Source organism: Scardinius erythrophthalmus (genome assembly GCF_964197995.2).
Source record: "Scardinius erythrophthalmus genome assembly, chromosome: 21".
NCBI lineage: Eukaryota > Metazoa > Chordata > Actinopteri > Cypriniformes > Leuciscidae > Scardinius > Scardinius erythrophthalmus.
In genome coordinates, this window is record NC_138241.1 from 12,411,403 (window position 1) to 12,432,490 (window position 21,088).

Consider the following 21,088-nt stretch of genomic DNA (forward strand, 5'->3'; position numbering starts at 1 on the left):
TGTCTATGTGTGTTCTGTGTTGTTTCTGATTTAGAGGATGAATTTTGTCCTTTGAAAAAATTCATTTGATTCTAATCATAATATAACATTATTGAAAAACAGATTATTTTTTTTCAGTACAAAAAATGCCTAAACTTTGACAAAAAGTAACTTTTTTTGTTATACTTGTGATTTCATAATATGTAGATATGAATACAACTGGAAAAACTTGAAAAGGTGTCTTTCAGTTAGTCAAATAGCAAATAGGAAATAGTGGAGCTCTGCAGCCATCTACTGGTTAAAGTGATTATTTGTTACTTTTAAAACTGCATTTTCCAAAAGATGGGCAAAAATCTACACTAAACCATGTCAAATTATCCATGTTATCCACATGAATGAAAGTTAGAAATATGGGTCAAAAAGACCCCGAACAGCGCACAAGGGTTAAGACAAAGGGATTTGTTGTTTGTTGTGTTTTCATATTCAAGAGATTATACTGTAAGCTAGATGCAGCTTTTTGGGTTCGCATCAAATGTTCTTCGACTTTTGTTCATATGCATTTGTTTATGAATAAAGATTGATCTGTTGAAAGCAGTTATTTTGAGATAGATTTCAAATGTTCTCCTCCTATTCATCTTTGACATTGAGGGGGTGCATACAACATATTTGCCCACCGGCAACTATAGTTGCCGCACACTCAGATACGATTTTAAAGAAAGAAAAAAAAAAAAAAAAAAAACAACAACAAAAAAAAACCTGTGGAAAATAAATGCAGAACATGTTCACATTGGACACTATTAACACAACTATATGCATGCAACCTTTCAGAAAAATTTGGGCACAAATGGGTTAAACATTATCAATCGTGATACACGTAAGTTCAACAGCTTAAAGCTATTTTTTTTTCAGTACTATAGGAAAGGCTATTTTGTAATAAAAACGCCAAAGAGCTGAAGCTTTTATTTTGTTGCAAACCAGACTTTTATTTTGAAAAATGTAACATCTTTCCTGTTTAAGCTCTTTGTCTTGCTGCAGGTTTCAATCTGGATTTCCAGATTGATACTAAAGTACCTATACATGTACAGCCAGAGATTGGCGAAACATCATATGATCGGAATGATTTGTGAGTTGGCTTTCATTGTCAAATAACTTTTTTCTTTAAATGACTGTACTCACGTTATGTGGTAGCCCTGTAGTATGTAACTGTTACAACTAGCTGTACGTCCTGAACTTATGTCTGACCAACGTCAATGTGTTTCCACCACTGATCTAACGTTATATAGAATGACATTATATAGAGCAGTGGTTTCCACACTTAAATGGTCGGTTTATGCTTGTAATCTTTACAAATAAAATGTCAACGGGTAAATGTAATTAAGCAAATATATATTTGTGTGTGTATATGTGTGAAATCAGTATATTTGCTTGTTTAACGTTACTGAGGCAATTGTTGCTTTTCAGGATACGTGTACTGATTCGTGTAAGTTACTGACGCATGTATGATTCAGTTGAAAGGAAATAACGTTACACTAAAAGGGAGCTGAAATAATGAGTGGAAGGAGGAGTAAACCCAACCGGGGTGGAGGACGGTTCAATAAACCCAGAGGTGGTGGAAGAGGAGGTGGAAGAGGTGGTGGTGGTGGAGGAGGTGGAGGAGGTGGAGGAGGAGGAGGAGGTGGAAGCAGGAAAGCTGCCACTGGAGGCTGGGATGATGGAGATGATTTCAGTCTGGATTTTGGTCCCAGTCAGTCATTCAAGCCTCCCTCATCTAGAGGTTCAAGAGGTGGAGGTGTCCGTGGGGCTCGTGGGGCTCGTGGAGCTCGTGGAGCTTGTGGAGGAACTAGCAGAGGAAGATCTCAGGGACTGCCCAGAAGACATGATGATGAGGAGGAGAAGAGATCCAGATTTAAACCTGAGCAAGTGCAACTACCCCTGCAGAAGATACACATGACGTCAGAGAACAAACTACAGGTCAAAGAACTGCTGCGGGAACTTCAGAGCCAGGACTATCACTCATCGAACAGGTGAACTTGTGTTTGTTTCTATAGAGGCATCCACTTTTTCAGAGGCCTGTTTCTGTAAGTATTAAGTAGGACTAGTTTTAAGACACAAACCAAACCAGTCCAACCAACTTCAAGATAACTTCAAGAATCTCAACATTACACAGTAATAATAGCATGTGATATTAATAATAGCAGTACTGTATATTGTGTATTTACAGTATATTCTCTTATGAGGGAATGAACTCCTCATCCCATGAAGCATTGCAAGTGATGTACTTATTGAGAAGTCTTGATGTCATTCTCAGTTGTTTTTGTATTGTCAAATTGTACAGACATTTTGGAAAGACTTTCTGCAAAAAAGAACATTGAATGTGAAAGAAATTATCGATATTGCAATCATTTTGTAAACTTTATAAGTCTGAATGACAAATTCTCTGTAACAAACTTGCTCTTTTAATGAAGTCACCCAAGGCTGTGAAAAATGCTAAAGGTACCTATTGTATATACTATGAATCTGTAGTTTGCATCTATACGTACATCAAAGTATTGACTTTATCAAACCACATCAAAGGTCTTGAAACCTTATATAATTGGAAAATGAATGCAATCTAAGTTTATATTGGTTTACATTGGTTGTTCAATGTTGAATAATCTATTTTTGTCATATAGCAGCTCTGAAGGTGGTGAGGAGGAAGAGGAAAAGGAAGAAGAGTATGATGAGTTGGACCATCGTGACGAAGGTCAGTTCTGGGTTACCCATGATGATGGAGTGGAATATGCAGAGAATGAGGACTGGATGGAGGATTCGGTCCAGGAGAAGAAAGCAAAGCCAGACCCGGTGATCTCCCTGTTTGCTCTGGGCACTCTTTGCAGGTACAAACAGACATCACTCATAATATTTCAAGATTATTGTAGTAATGGTACACTGTACAAAACATTCTGTTAAATTTACAGTACAAACAGCAGCTGTGGTTGTCAGAAATTCACTGTAAAAAGATACAGAGATATTGTTTGAGGTATGACAGGATGGCATATTGGTGCCTGCCTATCATACAACTTATAACCATATATTTAATTATTTGATATAACGTTAATGCATCAATCAACTTCCTAATCCTACTTTTTACCTTAAAATGTACTGAAAACCACCATGATAATACAGGTGGTACATGTGGAAGCCACAGTGCACAGTGTCATACAAACAAAGACAAAACACCATTGAATGTAACAAAAAACACCCTAATGTACATTACTGCTAACAAAAATGAGAAGAACCAAAATTATTTATATAAAATACCATAAATTATATAGTAATTCATAGTTTTTACTTGCAATAACCATACATTTGACAGTATTTTACAGTAGAATTACATATAATGCAATGTTAAACCATTTACAGTTTTTCACTATATATTGTTTTTATGCAATAAGTGTAAAAAGTAACATAAAATGTAACCCAAAAAACCCTTATAGACAATACTGGAACACAAAGTGACTCCTTTTTTCAGGACTATTTAACCTTAACTTTTGTGTTTGTGCACATAGCAAGTGCCAAAACCTTTACCAAGTTTCGTACCATACCGATGAAGTAAAAAACAAACAAAAAAAAAACCGTAAAGATCTTCAGTCAAAAATGACTAAAAAGCACCAGAGGGATAAAGTGTATTAAAAAAGTGATAAAGATGTGTAACATAACATGTGCAAATAGATTATGTCTGAATGGTAGTTGACCTTTTTTTTACAGATTACTTTTATAAAGTACTAAATCTGATTGTTCACTCAATATATTAGTAACTCAGGATTCCCATGTTTCAGGTATGGGTTTGACCGTGAGCGCAGTAGACGAGCTTTGGAGGCTGGAGAAGAAAGTGGACGTGGTGAGGTTGGAGCGACATTAGAGCACCTCCTATCCCAGATGTTCACTGAACGTTTTGGCTCTAGCGCCCTCAGCCCCCAGAGGCCCGACCTCCCTTCACTGGAGGAATGTGTAGCTTTGCGACAGGAAGAGGCCTTCGCTTTGACCGCGATCTACGGAGAGCGGTTCTGTGAGCGCATCAGCAGTCGTGTTTGGACTATTCAGCTTGATTTGCTATGGTTGGATATTAGCCGGATGAAAATTTCAGAGTCTCTGAATTGTAAAAAGCAGTCGGGGTCCGGTCAGATTTGCAAGTTTTACCTAAAGGGGGCTGGTTGTAAGTTTGGCAACCGCTGCAATTTCAAGCACCAAACTCATGAATCGAGCTCTTCCAGAGATTTTTGTAAAGGAAGTCAACCAGGGTTTAGCAGCACAGAAGCTCCCGTTTACCAGCTGGAGATTCGGTTCCAACCAGGTAGTTTTTATCCTTTTCAACCTCCTCTCGTGGCCTTCAGTAGCACAGATGAATCGCTCTCAGGGCCGGGCCGCCTCAATGTCACCGAGTACCTGTTCGGTCAGTCACTCAGTGCTGCGCAGGAAGGTGAGCCGGTGGTCTACACGCTCATTTCCTGTTTGGAGGAGGACGGACCTGTCAGAGAACTGCTGTCAGCTGCTCATCACAAGTACAGTGCTCCGCCCCCAGTGCTAGCTCCACCCACTGTGCTGGCTCCACCCACTGTCACTCCGGCAAGGAATCGGAGCAGTAGGAACATCGTAGACAGCATTACGAATGGTTCAGCAACTAGAGATCGTTCAGTCAAGACCACCGAGACCACAAACCACAGACTGAATCAAAAGGAAGGTGAGGGATTGGACGTCTCAAAACTTGTCATTATTAAAAGTAACCATACTTCATCCAAAAATGAAAATTTACTCGCTGTGTGTTCAATTAGATGCTTCATTCCTAAGAGCGGATATTGATGAAGAACAAGACGAGGATGATTATGAAGATGTAGAGGAGTGTATCCCTGTGGAAAACGAAAGCTATGTAAACTTGAGGAAGAGGATGGTGAAGAAGGCAGAGATCAAAACTGAGCAAATACAGCAAGAGAACAAGAAACTCTGCAGAGAGTTCATGAGGAAACAGGTAACACAGCTGACGATTGGGCAAGACATACCCTGCCCTCATTGGGTTGGATGGGTCTGAATGTTTTTGGTGTAGTAAATTATGAATATTCGCTGTCATTATTGCAGAAAATAAGCTCTGTGACCAACAAAAGTTTATTCTTACACATTTTGTTCATCAAGATAATCTTGACTTATTAATACAGATATGGAGCCTAAAACATTTGGCACAAGCAAAAAGCTCCGAAGTCAAACTACTCCATGGTCACATGACTTCAGCTTTACAACCACTAAGCTTCAGACAACTCTTTCAATCTTTAATCTACAAGTTGGAAAGTTTGAGTTTGAATAGTTTGCAAGAGAGGGTTGATGACATTTAATGTCCCCGACAACCTCTGGAGTCCCATTTAACCACTTACAGTAACAAAGCAACCACCCTTTTCAAGACACCTAAAAGGTTTAAAAAATATCACAGTTGTGGTTTTACTGATGTATTTTATGTAATTTGAGTAAAGCGTTTAAATATTTTGAGCTTGTGTTATCCACAGACCAAACACCCACTGACTTCAGGACAAGGGCACTGGAAGTGCAAAAATGCCAACTTGTTTCTGGGTTTTAGGACTCAACTTTCTTTCATGGATCATAAAAAATCATACAAATAGTCCTATTGACCAATGCAAAGTCCCAAATGTTTTGAAATCATATGATAGTTTTGCGTATCAGACATACTTAAATTTAAGTTTTATTCACTGAAAATCTTGTGCTCCACTGTAGGCCTGCATCCCAATTCGCCTATTTATACTATACCTACCTTCTCTTTTTGTGAAGGAAAAGTGCATACTTTTGAGTGTGTAGCAGAAATAGGCAAGCTTTGGGATATAATACTTTGTCATAATTGTTCCTTAAATGGACAGCTCTGTCTCTTAGTTACATGCATCCTGTCACCGTTTAAACTGCCCTGTCAATCATCTTGTCACAGTTAAAATCCTCATACATTCAATTTAATTTCATTTCATACTGTTCTGGAGAGAAATGTAGTAGCACGTTGATCTGCCAGTCGTGGGGTCTTTAATGTGGAGAACTCTCCTCATGTTTTCCAATTTGCATAATGATGCATTTTAACGTTAATGACCAAACGTATCCTTACAAAACTTCACAATGCTGTTACAGATGAAATATAATGTGGATAACATTGAATAAATATCTCTTCATCAGGTTAGATACTGATTATTAATCACACTTTATCTAACCTCTCTACTTAACCATTGGACTTCCACACCTGCCTTGTTTGTTGTTTAAAAAAAAATTTTTTTTAGTTCTTATCGAATTCTTGTCTGACACGCATTGGGTTGAGGGCAATATTAGCTGTTAGAGTGAGCATGGATCTGCACTTCAGATTCTAACCAGAAAAGGAGACCATCTGGGTATCTTTGGTATACTCATTTCAACATACCATGATTTGGGACACACTAATTCTAATTTCGAATACTATTTAGGACGGATAGTATGCAAATTGGGACTCAGCATAGGTTTTAAATCCAATATGCTGCCTTTAACACATTGCTTCTGGTATTGTGTCAAATTTCATTGGTTCCGCCGTGTCTTGTGACCAAACCTCATTATAAAGTACTTTTGGAGTGAATTTTTTTGTGTGTCATTTTGGAGCTTGCAACACCCTGTCCCCATTATATGGAAGAGAGCAGCAAGGGTATTGTTCAAATTATCACATTTTCTGTTACACAGAAGAAAGTTTGAAATCGATTTTCCAGTATCATCATTTGGGTTAACTGATCCGTGTGTGTTCTCTCTGTTAGTCTTCGAGGCGGTATACATCGATGCAGGAGCAGAGGCAGAAGCTTCCTGCGTGGCAGAAGAAAGATGTCATACTGGAGTGTCTGGATAAGAACCAGGTTCTCGTCATCAGTGGGATGACTGGGTAGGACTATGATCTGCTTTATTGATATTCTGTTGACCAATTTTTATTTTTATTTGTTGTTCTTGGCATCTCTTAATGTCTGAATTAATGTAACTTTAGGTGCGGGAAAACCACTCAGATTCCTCAGTTTATCCTGGATAATTTCCTCCAGACTGGGCGGCCGGATAGAGTGGCCAACATTATGTGCACTCAACCACGCCGAATCTCTGCCATCACTGTGGCGACCCGAGTGGCCCAGGAACGAGCAGAGGCCCTGGGTCACTCTACAGGCTACCAGATCCGGCTGGAGACCGTCAGGGTAACACAGTTTTTACATACCAACCACATTTACTGGTTCTACTTGAGACTGAGTGATACAAAAATATTTACAATATATTTTTAAAAGATTTTCTTCGTCATTTGATCATCATTTGTTAAATTGCTGCTGCCATAATTGCTTGAAAATGCACACAAATAAGTGATTTAATTTACTAGGTGTGTTCACACTTAGCAGGTTTGGTTAAATTAAAAGGAACTCTGGTGCGATTGCTCTATAGTGCAGTTAATTTGAATAAGTGTGAACGCAGCACCAAACAAGCCTTTTCATGGGTCTCGGTCCACTTCCAAGCAAACTCTGGTGCGGTTCGACTGAAATATGAATGCGACATGGCCCAAATACATCTAAAATAACCAAAACAGGACGTGATGTCACAAGATGCGACCCTAATAAGGACAGAATGCTCAAGCCTAGTTACGGCCTACCTAGAAGCTATGTTGGCCATTACAGTTACAGTCCGTCTTCTTGCAGCAGATCTTCGTTTGTGTGCAATGGAGGAATTCCTGGTTCTGTTTTGACTCCTTAACACATTTATAAGCTCTTCACGAGTTCTCGTCTGGTAAAAATATCATCAAATGTACGCACATACAACAAACACATTTAGCCCAGCACACAGCTTTGTTCTGAAAGTTTGGTAAGTTCTGCCGCAAAATATACATCATAAAAGCCGTGTTTTTTGTTTAATTTTTATCTTTAGGTTTGGTGTTAAAAATGACAGTGTGAACGCTAAGCGAACCAGGACTAAATAAAATTGGACCAAAAAAAAAGTGCGAACACACCAATAATGTATTTTCTACTATATTTTAGATCCTGCATTAAACACTTGCAATTAAATTGGTTGCAATAACATTTGGTCCTCCTCATTATGGTTTCATTCATTGAATAAAATCATTCAGGGCAAATGCATAAATGCCAAGATGTATATTGTTGATAGTAAAAAGGCTGAAATCTCAAAATATATACACTACCATTCAAAAGTTTGGGGTCCATAAGATTCTTTAATGTTTTTGAAAGAATTAAAAACTGTAATATTGTGAAATGTTATTACAATTTAAAATAACTATTTTCTATTTATATATATTTTAAAATGTAACTTACTTTATGTAAATTTACTTTAAAGCCATTACTTTAGTCTTCAGTGTCCCATGATCCTTCAGAAGTCATTCTGATATGCCCAAAAAACATTGCCTATTTTTAACAATGTTGAAAACAGAAATACAATTTCTTCAAGATTCTCTAATGAACAGAAAGTTCAAAAGATCAGCATTTATTTAAAATAGAAATCCTTTGTAACATTGCAAATGACTTTACTGTCACTCGTCTCCATACCGGCGCGATGACTACGACTTCCAACCAGATGGAACTGGATAATATTCTGAATGTTCTGATCCAATCTGACTTCTGACCTGTAATGCTGCCTGAATCATACACTGTTCGCTCGTTGGCCAGACTGAGCCTGGTTTCTCCTAAGGCTTTTTTCTCCTTTCTTTCACCTGATGGAGTTTTGGTTCCTTGCCACTGTTGCCTTGGCTTTTGGCTTGCTTAGTTGGGGCCATTTAATATTCAACAATATTTTTGGTCTGCCTTACTTAAGGTGGATGATGTCGCAATTTTCTTCTAGAAACAAACTTTGTTGTATTATTTTCATGTTATCACTGTGAAGCTGCTTTGATACAATCTGTATTGTAAAAAGCACTATATAAATAAAGGTGACTTGACTTGACTTGACTTTTGATCAGCTTAATACATCCTTGCTGGATTTTTAATTTCTATAAAAAATTCCTGGTCTTCCTAATGTTATTGTATGTGTTTTCTTGTATCCAGTCCTCTAGCACAAGGCTGATGTTCTGCACCACCGGTGTCCTTTTGCGGAGGCTAGAAGGTGACTCTGAGCTCCGTGGCATCACACATGTGATCGTGGATGAGGTCCATGAACGGACAGAAGAGAGGTCTGTGGAAAGCACACATGCACTTAAAATCACATTCACATGATGCGAGTCTGACAGTAAAATGATTCCTGTCTTGCAGTGACTTCCTGTTGCTGGTTCTGAAGGATCTGATTGTAAAAAGGACTGATCTGAAAATAATTATGATGAGTGCAACCCTGAATGCTGAGCTCTTCTCACAGTACTTCAACAACTGCCCCAGCATCCATATACCAGGTACTCCCATTACACTGGTACTGCTATAAAATATATAAACTCTGTAGTTTATAAGGATGTAACCTATCACACATTTCTTACTTGCTTTTTCAAATTGACTTTCCTATCTAAAGGACGCACATTCCCAGTGGAGCAGTTCTTCCTTGAAGACGCCATCGCTAAGACCAGGTATTGACATACAATACATATTGCTTAGTCTATGATTATTCTTCTACATACTTCTTCACACAATAATAAAAACACAGTCTTTACAACACACGTTTTGTTTATTTGTTGTGAAGGTATGTAATTGAAGATGGTAGTCCATACCGACGCTCCTCAAAGCAGAATCGTCCCTCCGGTCAGGGTGGCGCCGCTGGAAAGGGCCGGGCTCCTGTTGAAGACTTTGATGATGATGGTTGTGGCTGGTCCTTTACCTCCTTGATGAAAAAGGATTCGATCAAAGACTCCATCCCTGATCAGCAGCTCGGTCAACAGGAGCTCACTGTTCGATATTCTAGTAAGTACACTAGAATTTTGTTATTTGTTTTTTACTTTTTTTTAACCCATGAGCTGTTAAAATTCTTTACCTTATTTAATATTCACATTTTCTGTGGTACTGATTTGTAATCAAATTAAATGTTATATCTGGTGGAATCATTTGACATCGCCCAATGGGTAGACAGCCCTACTCATTTACAGGGCCACACGCTAGACTTGGTTTTAAACAATGTTGCGCGCATGACAAGTAAGTTACGTAATCAGATTACTTTTTTCAAGTAATGAGTAAAGTAACACATTACTTTTAAATTTACAATGAAATGTCTAAGTTACATTTTCAAATAAGTAATGCAAATTACTTTGTTTTGCCATTTATTTACAGTCCAATTCTCTACACAGAATGTAATACCAGAGAACATCAAACTGTGCTAAGTTTTCTCAGATGTATAAAGATATTAGTACCATTGAACTATTAGAGAGCCCTAAATATAGATTTGGATGAACATTTTATTATTTTTAGTTCTACCTGTCTTAGTTTTTTTAGATTCTGTTGTACCATTAAAACCTAAATGCCTTAAAGAGAAAAATGAGCCATGGTTAAATAAGACTGTACACTCACTTAGGCGGTCAAATTAAAATAAAACCAAGTTCAACTTTTCTGGTCCTCCCGATGGTAGATTGATGCTTTATCCACAATTACATCACCTCACATCTTCAGTTAAGACTTCTGGGTGTACTGCTAGACATTGATTTGAAACTTGATAAGCAAGCTCTGTCTGCTTATCAAAGTAAAGCCTTTCCTTAATTCATGTTTTCATGTGATTCATGTTTCTGTCATCTGGTTTAGACTACTGTAACTCTTTGTAAAATGCTATAAACTCCATCTTGGCACAGCTTCAGACAGTCCAAAATGCTGCAGCAAGATTCTTAAAAGGTCTCACTCTCTGCAAATATGACCATGTTACTCCAATTTTAGCATTACTTCACTGGCTGCCGGTTGATTTTATTCGTTTAAGTGTTTGAATAACCTTGCTGTAACTCTTCCAAGTTCTAGCTCTCTGATTTTTTAGTTTTACATAATCCTTCTAGAGCTCTCAGATCAGGGACACAAAGACATGTGTTCATGTGTTCCCCGGTACAGACTAAAGCTAAGGGGACATCGTGCCTTCGCTACCGTGGGCCCTAAACTGTTGAACTGCCTGCCTCTTCAAATTTGATCTGCACCATTCTTACCAGTCTTAAAGTCATTACTGAATACTAACTTCTTTGGACTTGCGTTTAATGTCAACTAAATGTTGCAATATAGAGCACATGTATGGCTTTTGTTTATTTATCTTTTTGATGAATTTATTTGATTGATGAAATGAAATATACTTTATTGTCCCTGATAGGGAAATTTGTAATGGACTCCATAGCCTGCATTTTGCCAAAACCTGATTCATAAAAAAAATTGCACAAAATATTCATACACACCATACACAAAAGAATAGGTAGACGTCACTAATTCGCTGTTCAACAATCTAATTGATACCGGTACAAAAGAGTTTTTTAAACCTGTTCTGTTTATAACGGAGAGTTCTATGCCTTCTTCCAGACGGTAAGAGTTCATAAGAGGGGTAGAGTACATGACGTGGGTCACTTAAAATCCCTTTAGCCTCATTTAATGTACATTGCTCATACAGAGTCTGAATACTGAGATAGTCTTTCAGTCCAATCATTTTCATAGAAGTTCAAACAATATATAGTATCTTTGATGTACTATGAACTTGAAGGCACATTAGTCAACTGTTACTGTAGAAATGGTAATATATAAATAATGGTAACTTTTTACATTATGCTATATTATCACCAAATATTGGATTCAGTCTTTTTGTCAACTTGTTTGTCAATCAGCACAGGATTTGTATTTTGTCTTTTTGGAACTGATTGGTCGTGACCTCACTGATCTAAACACCTTCTAAAAAAATACTTTAAAAAAAGTTCACCTAAGATTACTCGCCTCCAAAAAAAAAACAAAAAAACCCTGAGGTGCACAAGCTCAGATCGAATCCATTCAAATTGAATCAATCAAATTAAATCCAGTATTTGGCAATAACATAGCATAACAAGATATTTATAAGTTATTTGTTTGTAGGACGGTCATCAAGTGTAACAAGGGGGGAAAAAACCCTCTACATTTTTGGGAAGCTATACCCTATTTGACCAAAGTCAGTACATTTTAGTCCAATACAATAACATTAACTAGCATTTTCGGGGAAAAAGAAAATCCTTGTGATTGTGATGGTAGAAAGTTCAACCTGCTTGTTAGTTGTATTCTTCATATTAGTTCTCTGTGCAATCTGATATAACACACTGAACCCTAGTGAGTAAAATATCATTGTGCTTCTTTTGTTAAGATTACTCAAAGTCTGTAGTGAAAACGTTGGCTGCTATGGATCTTGACAAAATCAACATGGACCTGGTGGAGAGTCTGTTGGAGTGGATTGTTGATGGAGACCACAGCTACCCACCAGGTAAAGAGCACAATAAACACCTGCACTACATGCCTGCTTAAAATAATTACAGCTTCCTTATCAAGGTTAAAAAAATTACCTTGATTGACTGTTTTTGTGTATGTGTGAATGCACAGGGGCTGTTTTGGTCTTCCTACCAGGACTGGCTGAAATAAAGCAATTATATGAACAGCTGCAGTCTAATAGGATGTTCAATAATAGACGAACAAACAGGTATATTTTTTTCTATTGGGGCCAGGAGTATTCAGTTATTGATCATGTAAATTAACTTTTTTTTTTTTTTTAAGTAGTCTTTATGATTGAATTTATAAAGAACATGTCCTGGACATATTAAATCTATTTGCACCGTGACACTCCTCTGACCTTGTCCTCTCATTACTATGAAGCTAAAATGTAACAAAAATGATAAAAATAAATAAATTGTAAAGTTTTTATCCATGATGTATTTGTATTACTTTATCTGTAATGTTTGCTAATTAACTGGTCAATAAGAGTTAACTGAGAATCACCATTGAGAATAATGGGAAATATGAAAAACAAATGATCATTAACATAATTACTATATCATATTATTTTTATTTTTATACGCTAACGTTCGGAAGTTTGGAGACAGTTTTTTTTTTTGGAAACAAATTCATACTTTTATTCAGCAAGGATGCATTAAATTGGTCACAAGTGACCGTAAAGAAATTTATAATGTTACAAAAGATTTCTGTTTCACAGACATGCTGTTCTTTTTTTACAACAGCAATAATAAATGTTTCTTGAGCATCAAATCATGTTGTAATAATATTTCACAATACAACTGTTTTTACTGTATTTTTGATCAAAATGAATGCCACATAAAATTGAAACCAACCCCAAACTTTTGAACATTAAATAAAAATAAAACAAATAAAAAATAATAAAAGAGTTCTTTTGATTTTTGGACAACTGTTTGCTAGATTCACCTGTAAGAATCATGATGATGAAATTTAGTTATGTGTGTGTCTAAAATTTCTAGGTGTGTAGTGTATCCTCTACACTCATCCCTGTCTAATGAGGAGCAGCAAGCGGTCTTTACTCGGCCACCTGAGGGTGTGACCAAAATCATCATCTCCACCAACATTGCTGAAACTTCTGTCACCATTGATGATGTGGTGTATGTCATAGACTCTGGCCGGATGAAGGAGAAGAGGTTTGACTGCATATTGGTTCTGAAACTTGTATTTGTGAAACCCTGTAAAAAATAACTAGATGTTTATTTTTCCTGGAAAACATTGAGTGTTCTTTGTGGATATGGATGCATTATCATAAATTTGCGCGTGTGTGTTAGGTACGATGCCAGTCGCAGTATGGAGAGTCTAGAGGACGTGTGGGAGTCTCGTGCCAACGCTCTTCAGAGAAAAGGCCGTGCCGGTCGTGTGGCGTCAGGCGTCTGCTTCCATCTGTTTACCGGCCACCGCTTCACACACCACCTGAGCCAACAGCAGCTGCCTGAGATCCAGAGAGTTCCTCTGGAGCAGCTCTGTCTAAGGTAACCGACTTCATATTGGGTGGTCGTGACCTAATGTTTTGAGAGTCTGACTTGTGAACCGAAGGTTGTGGGGTTCGATTCTCAATGCCGGCTGGAAAATGGTAGGTGAGGTGAAAATGGAAAATGAACAGCACTCTCTTCCACCCTCAATACCCATGTCTGAGGTGGCCTTGAGAAAGGCACCTAACCCCTAATTGCTCTCCGGGCACCGCAGAAAAATGGTTGTCCACTGTTCCGTGTGTGTGTGTGTTGTGTGTGTGTTCACTACTCACTGCTCCTAATGTGTGTGCCCTAACTTGGATGGGTTAAATACAGAGGACAAGTTCATGTCACGTCACGTCACATTCACTTAAAAGGAAAAAACAGCATGGTTTTCCTTTTAATTAATATAAGTAAACCTGATTTCAGTTTCAAATTAATTTCAGGAATACATGGCCTCTCGGCCCAGAGTTCCAAAAATTCACAATAGCATGACAGATGCTCTTTCTTCATTCCATGGTATATATACAATGCCGATCTCCATGCATACTTTGACTCACAGACCTGTGACACATCAATACAAACATCACCAACAAGTGCGAGATCACCCAAATATTTTTTACACAGATCCACATACAAAGAACAGTCATACAGGAATTGCTTCTTATCTTCAATCACAGAGGTATTCAAGGTTATCTTACAATAGTTACAGATTCTCTCTGCCACTGGTGTATTACTCCATCCACCTGTTTCTATAGCTAAACGATGACCTGAGCATCTGAACAGGAACTAAGATTGTACCAGCTGTATGTTATATAGATGCAATGTAGCTCTCCTGTACCATCAAGGACTTGCATTTTGGTATATTGGTTTAGATCTTCAAGGGTTAGTTGACCCAAAAAGGAAAATTCTGTCATAATTTACCGTCCCACCAAACCCATAAGATTTTTGTTTATCTTCAGAACAAAAATCAAGGTATTTTTTAATGAAATCTGATTTCTGTCCCTCCATTTAAAGTCTATTCACCCAAAACTATGATGCTTCAAATGTATAAAGAGATTGTAAAATAAATCCAAGTCTTTTAAAGAGACATGATCGCTCTATATGAACAGATTTAATTTATTATTCACATATGAACATTGATCAGCGGATGTACACAGAGCTCTCAAATATGGCAAATGAAAGGTCAAGTGTGCTTGCTGGATCTGAGAGAACGAATGAGGTTTATTCGTACGTCACGCCTGCACGTTTGAGTTTCCTCAAGAACCAAGTACGGTTGAGCTTCCGTTTACCATATTGAGTGCTCTGTGTGTTCTCTGATCATTGTTTATTAGTGAATAAAATAAAATCTGTTCATCAAACGAAGTGATCATGTCTATTCAAAAGACTTGGATTAAACCGCTTGATTCATAAGGATATATTTTACGATCTCTTCGATTTGTTTTGAACTGTCAGATATTTCGGTAAATAGACTTTCAATGGAGGGACAGAAATCACTCCGATTTCGTAAAAAAAAAAATCATTTGTGATTCAAAGATGGAAGTCTTTGTCGGAACAACATGAGAGTGAGTAGCTGATGGCAGAATTTTTTATTTAAACTCCCTTTAATAGATTAAACTTGACCCCGTTTCTTCTCTTCTCTCTCAGGGTTAAGGTGCTGGATGTTTTTTCGGAGCGTCCTCTGGACTCAGTCTTCTCCCAGCTGATCGAGCCACCCACAGAAGGCAGTCTGGAGGCCGCTAAACAGCGCCTGTGTGCCCTGGGCGCCCTGACGGATGAGGAGTCTCTTACTCCACTGGGCTGGCATTTGGCCTGTCTGCCCGTGGACGTCCGCATCGGTAAACTCATGCTGCTGGGTGCCATCTTCCGCTGCCTGGACCCTGCTCTCACCATTGCCGCCAGCCTGGCCTTCAAGAGTCCATTCGTAAGTCACTACACGCATGTATTAGATGATGATACTCCAGTGCAGTACTATGTTACCTGAGATCCATGTTCTCTTGATGGCCACGCTCACAGGTGTCACCTTGGGATAAACGAGAGGAAGCTAATGAGAAGAAGTTGGGTTTCTCTTTGGCAAACAGTGACCATCTAGCTTTGCTGCAGGCGTACAAGGTCAGTACAGGCTCTGATTAAATTAGTGACTACAGATACACAATTTATTATGATATATACACACAATAAAACTTGCTTGTTTTTTTTTTCTTAAAGAAATATTAGATAATTTTATTTTACAGAATCATATGTGGCCTTGTTTAAATGCATCCACAGACTTCTGCAACTGCTGATTCTACCCTCATACACAATCAGTGCATATATTGTGTACTATAAAAAAAAAATATATATATATGAAGAGTTCAGATGCAAAAGCCTCTTAATGTCATCTGAAATTTTCTTCTTGAATGATCGTTTTTATCAAGCTCATATACAGTATTTAAGTTCAATAATTTCACTTAAATGGCAATGCAAATTACATATCAATATGATTAATTACATAATCACATGATCCATGATCCACATGAACTGTTAAATTATAGAACATAGCAAACATTTATTTTAGATTGTAATAATATTTCTGTTTTTACAGTATTTTTTTACAGTACTAGATTTTAAATTAAATAAATGCTACCCTGCTAAATGTAAGATTCTTCTTTCAAAAACATCTTACTGACCCTGAACTTTTGAACGGTAGTGTATAGATTATAATATTTAATATAGTGCTCTAGCAATATGTTTTTTTTTTTTTATTCTGATAGATACAATAGCAAATTTAATTCAAGTAAATCAATTAACTGTAATTTTACATATTATTTACTTAAAATTCACTGAAATATTTTGTATATTTTAATATATTGAAATAGTTTATTTTCCATTTACAAGGCTGTCAGAATTTTTTGAATTTGATGCCAGCAAAGCTTCTTCTAATTAGTGTATCAGACATTTTATCAGCCAGTTCAATAATTAAAAAAGAATCATTCTTCCCAATATATTGATCTACCTCTGATTATCATATCAGTCAGAATATCTTTATTTATGCATTTCTGAAAAGTACTGATGAAGATCTGTGCCTAGTTGATTATTCAGTACTTGTTGATGAAATGTGCTGTTTGATATAATCATGAAGACTCGTGTTGTGTTCAGGGTTGGTGTACCGCAGCACAGAGTGGCTCTAGGGCTGGCTACCAATACTGCAGAGAGAACTTCCTCTCCATCCGGGGCTTACAGGTGAGAGACTGATCTCTGCTCAGCTCAGCGGAGATGCCAGTCAATTTGGCACGCTTGGATGATTTTTCTGTTTTGTGTGTGTTCTCTCAGGAGATAGCGAGTCTTAAAAGGCAGTTTGCCGAGCTCCTGTCTGACATTGGCTTTGTGAAGGATGGACTGAAAGCCAGGGTCATTGAAAAAATGAGCTCAAAGGGAGGTGATGGGGTGCTGGAGGCCACAGGCTATGAGGTAACAGTGATTTTTGAGTGCTGGGTAAATATGGATATTTATATGTTTTCATAAATATCTTGTTGACAAGTAGTAGGGACACTAGCTTTAAAAGGGGGATTCTTAAATGTAAAATTAATGTAAAATATTTTTATATTTTCCTTAAATTAAATATTTATTTAATTATACAAATTTTTACTGGTCTGAGACAGCTGGTATTAGATGTAGTTAGTGATACATTTGAGTAGACAAAATTAAATGAAATGGTGCATTTGCGTTACAAACATTCTTCTGATTGTCTCTGATTAATATTAGTTTGGAAATTATGCTATTTTTAAAACTAAAGGCAGGTAAAATGTTTAAGATGTTGTGTCCTATATTTCATTTGGATAGTGTGTTTTTTTTACAGCAGTAATATGCGAGATTGTTGAGCGCCGGTTTTTAGACTGTTCGAAAGGCGGTGTAACGTGTAAACCTAAAGATCTTAAATGTTTTACTTTTTTTTCTATTTTTATACTCTTGTGCAAATCTACGTAAATGTTTTTATTAAGAAATATTCAGAATAATATTATGTTTAAATTACTACACTCCTGGAGGCAGTATTTTTTTAATCAGCAAGGACACATTAAATTGATCTAAACAAAATAAAATACATTTATAATGTTAAAAAGATTTCTATTTCAAATAAATGCTATTCTTCAAACTGTTCATCAAAGAATCCTTTCCACTTCAGTCTATACCCATTTTAGGTGCACTTGGACGAAAACCGAAACCGAAAATAAATATTAAATTATAATCAATGAATTAAACAAACTTATTTATAAATCAACAAATAGCTTAAAATGAGTTATAAAAACATTTAAATTACACATAAGGCAGTTTTTATATCAACTTTTTGTTTCTACTCCACTTTGTTGGTGAAATATAAATGTAAAATATAAATTATTATAATTATTATATAAATAATTCAAACATACGTTAAATAGTGAAGAGATCACTAACAGGTTAAGTAAAAATACAATTAATTTGTAGCTTAATACAGTGCATTTATTTAGTGCTCTTCTGTAGAGTTTTTTTTTTTTTTAGCTTACTAATGAATTTATGGACATTGAATTGCTTTCTTGAGATACATGTAACGTTAATTGATTTATATAGCCTGCAAGCTGTTGTATTGATGTTTTTCCCGGTTGAAACACTGATTGAGCGATTAGTACATGAAACTGGATTAATTTCGGTAAGTTGTAATGTATTTTTCAACATACCTTCTGATGTTCATCCATGTTTATTTTTTGCTGTAACTAGTAGCCTAGTAAAGAGGAGATGAGATGATCAGTTCATGTGCGCCAAAATGACATTTTATTGTTTGAATTTTAAAGTTGAGACTTTGCTTCATATTAAAGGTAACAAAACACAAAGCTTTTTGCGATTATTGGATGGCATGCGCTACAAATGTTGGCACGTGAGTGAGTGCCTTGAAATATTTTGCGGTTTCATCTGATATTTACCTCATATAATGAGCACCAGTGGCTACACATGAGCTTACACCCCTATAGCACACCCAGTTGTCTTGTTTTTGATTTAAAAAAAAAAAAAAAACATGTTAAGAAGCAGAAATTATTTATGAACTCAGTAGTAAAGTACCCACAGCATGTGACCTGTTCCTTTAACCTTTTAACTGGTTTTCTGTCCGTAACAGGCCAACCTGAACTCTGATAACACAAAGTTGATGTCTGCCATGTTGTGTGCAGCCCTCTACCCTAATGTTGTCCAGGTCAGTGTCGCAAAATGAGTCTAGACTGGTATATAAGATGTTGAACGTGAACGTGTGTAAAGCGTGCCGTGTTGTGTTTAGGTGAGATCTCCTCAGGGGAAGTATAAGCTCACCAGTAAAGGGGCTGTGAAGATGCAGCCCAAAGCAGAAGAACTGCGCTTCATGACCAAGAGTGATGGAGCCGTCCACATACACCCTTCATCTGTCAACTTCTCCGTAACTATCACACATCTACATTCACATCTAAAATTATGTATTTGCTAGGGAAAACTAATATTAAAGGCAGGATTTTGTCCATCAGGACTTGGTTGAATTGTGAAAAGTAAGCACTGTTAGGCTTATATATGTATATATATGTTTATGTGTGTGTGTGTATGTATGTATATCGGTGCGTGTGTTTTAACATAATATATTTATACTTTTACATACATTCAATATATATTTTGATAATATTTCATAAGTATATATAATTGATTTTATTATTAAATATGATTTTTAATTAAATATAAACCATTTCAGTTGTCTTAAATCAAGTGTAAGTTCCCTCATGTGCTGTCAGATCTGAGAAGTTTCACTCTTTGTAGGTGCGTCACTATGACAGCCCATACCTGGTGTACCACGAGAAAGTGAAGACCAGTCGAGTGTTTATCCGTGACTGTAGCATGGTGTGTGTATATCCCATGGTGCTGTTCGGTGGGGGGCGAGTGAGCGTGGACCTGCAGCGTGGAGAGTTCATTATCTCTCTTGACGATGGATGGATCAAATTTGCTGCTGCGTCTCATGAGGTAAAACAGACTTACTGTAGTATGTTATGCTATGCTAGTAGTATACAGCTCTAGTATTTCATCAGAAACTCTTTATGTAGGTTGCTGAGTTGGTGAAAGAGCTGCGCTGGGAGCTGGATCAGCTCTTAGAGGAGAAGATCAAAAATCCCAGCATTGATTTGATCACCTGTCCTCGAGGATCTCGCATCATACACACGATAGTGTCACTCATCTCGACACAGTAACACACATTCATCCAATACACAGATTGTCTGTTTACACATCCACATACTGTTCACAATTTAATGAAAGTGGGATGTTCACTTAACAAACGCCTTATGCCATTTTGTTGAACTGTGTGGAGGCACTTAATACGAAAATGAAAGCCTTTTCATTTTAGTTTAAGTTTCTTTCATTAAATAAATGAATGTACTTTGACATTGTGTGATTTCACACAAACAGCCCATGAATGCCGGAGTCCATATTGGACTGCTTTATTGCAATATTACTGACATAAGCACTAACAGCAGGCCTGTGCATGAATTTTAAATGTATGGCATGAGGTATATGTGAGTATGTATTGCCAAATAAAAAGACATAATGGTGTCTTTAAGGGTAATGGTAAAACTTCTATGATGATGTGATGATGAAATGTGTCATATTTTGCCAAAAGATGCATTATCAAATGTATTTAAAAATAAAACGCATATTAGATCTGTGGATAATTTTTTTTTTCCATTTGTGGAACTTGTTAAATAACATTTGTTTCATTATATTGTGTTGATATAATATGTGCAAATGTACACATCTACATTTTTGGGAAACTATTATTCACTCAGATACCTCAAAAAAAGTGTTATGTGATCAAATTAAATATTTTCTACTATTTATCTTTTTCTATTACATGACATTCATATTTTAAGGTTTGGTTGTAATTTTAAAAAAAGTATTTTGACAGAAATTGTATTTTGTGAGATTAATATCATTTATATAGGACAATTTAGAGTATGCTGGGGGAATATCCTTTACCAAAACATTAATTATTGAAATACAATGTCATGGTCTTAGTAGTAATACGTGTAACGTTCTCTCAGGAGGGGAAATGAGCAGTTGTATAATGTTGGAAAAGTAAAATTCACCTGCTCATGTAGTTTCACACCAATGAGAATATGAAGCATGTTGTACAGTAAGTGTGTGTATGTCTCTCTCCTGGTACCAGCAGAGCATCAGGAAAATGAGACCGAAGAGACGCAGAGAACG

General features: G+C 36.8%; 1 protein-coding gene across 3 annotated transcripts; it reads left to right on the plus strand.

Moving 5' to 3' along the window:
- Nucleotides 1-995: 995 nt before the first annotated feature.
- dhx57 (DEAH (Asp-Glu-Ala-Asp/His) box polypeptide 57) lies at nucleotides 996-20,857 on the plus strand. 3 transcript variants are annotated; one of them, XM_081351419.1, is made up of 23 exons: nucleotides 996-1,102; nucleotides 1,441-2,003; nucleotides 2,652-2,855; nucleotides 3,798-4,699; nucleotides 4,791-4,984; nucleotides 6,777-6,898; nucleotides 6,998-7,196; nucleotides 9,039-9,163; nucleotides 9,243-9,376; nucleotides 9,490-9,544; nucleotides 9,658-9,875; nucleotides 12,253-12,369; nucleotides 12,486-12,582; nucleotides 13,373-13,546; nucleotides 13,685-13,885; nucleotides 15,512-15,788; nucleotides 15,881-15,976; nucleotides 17,003-17,086; nucleotides 17,177-17,314; nucleotides 18,990-19,064; nucleotides 19,146-19,280; nucleotides 19,649-19,849; nucleotides 19,930-20,857. In XM_081351419.1, exons 2-23 carry the CDS (start codon nucleotides 1,528-1,530, stop codon nucleotides 20,071-20,073), a joined length of 4,368 nt encoding a protein of 1,455 aa, XP_081207545.1. In that variant the 5' UTR covers nucleotides 996-1,102; nucleotides 1,441-1,527; the 3' UTR covers nucleotides 20,074-20,857. The 3 variants fall into 3 exon arrangements, with proteins under 3 accessions (XP_081207545.1, XP_081207546.1, XP_081207547.1); XM_081351420.1 differs by having other exon boundaries at nucleotides 2,655-2,855; XM_081351421.1 differs by lacking the exon at nucleotides 996-1,102 and having other exon boundaries at nucleotides 1,670-2,003; nucleotides 12,510-12,582; nucleotides 19,930-20,717.
- Nucleotides 20,858-21,088: the final 231 nt, after the last annotated feature.

Excerpts from the sequence above, each read along its gene's own strand:
- dhx57 (XM_081351419.1), top strand. The coding sequence starts at position 1,528 with ATGAGTGGAAGGAGGAGTAAACCCAACCGGGGTGGAGGACGGTTCAAT. Across the intron at positions 6,899-6,997 it reads GTCATCAGTGGGATGACTGG|GTGCGGGAAAACCACTCAGA; the intron begins GTAGGACTATGA and ends ATGTAACTTTAG. Across the intron at positions 9,876-12,252 it reads GCTCACTGTTCGATATTCTA|ATTACTCAAAGTCTGTAGTG; the intron begins GTAAGTACACTA and ends TCTTTTGTTAAG.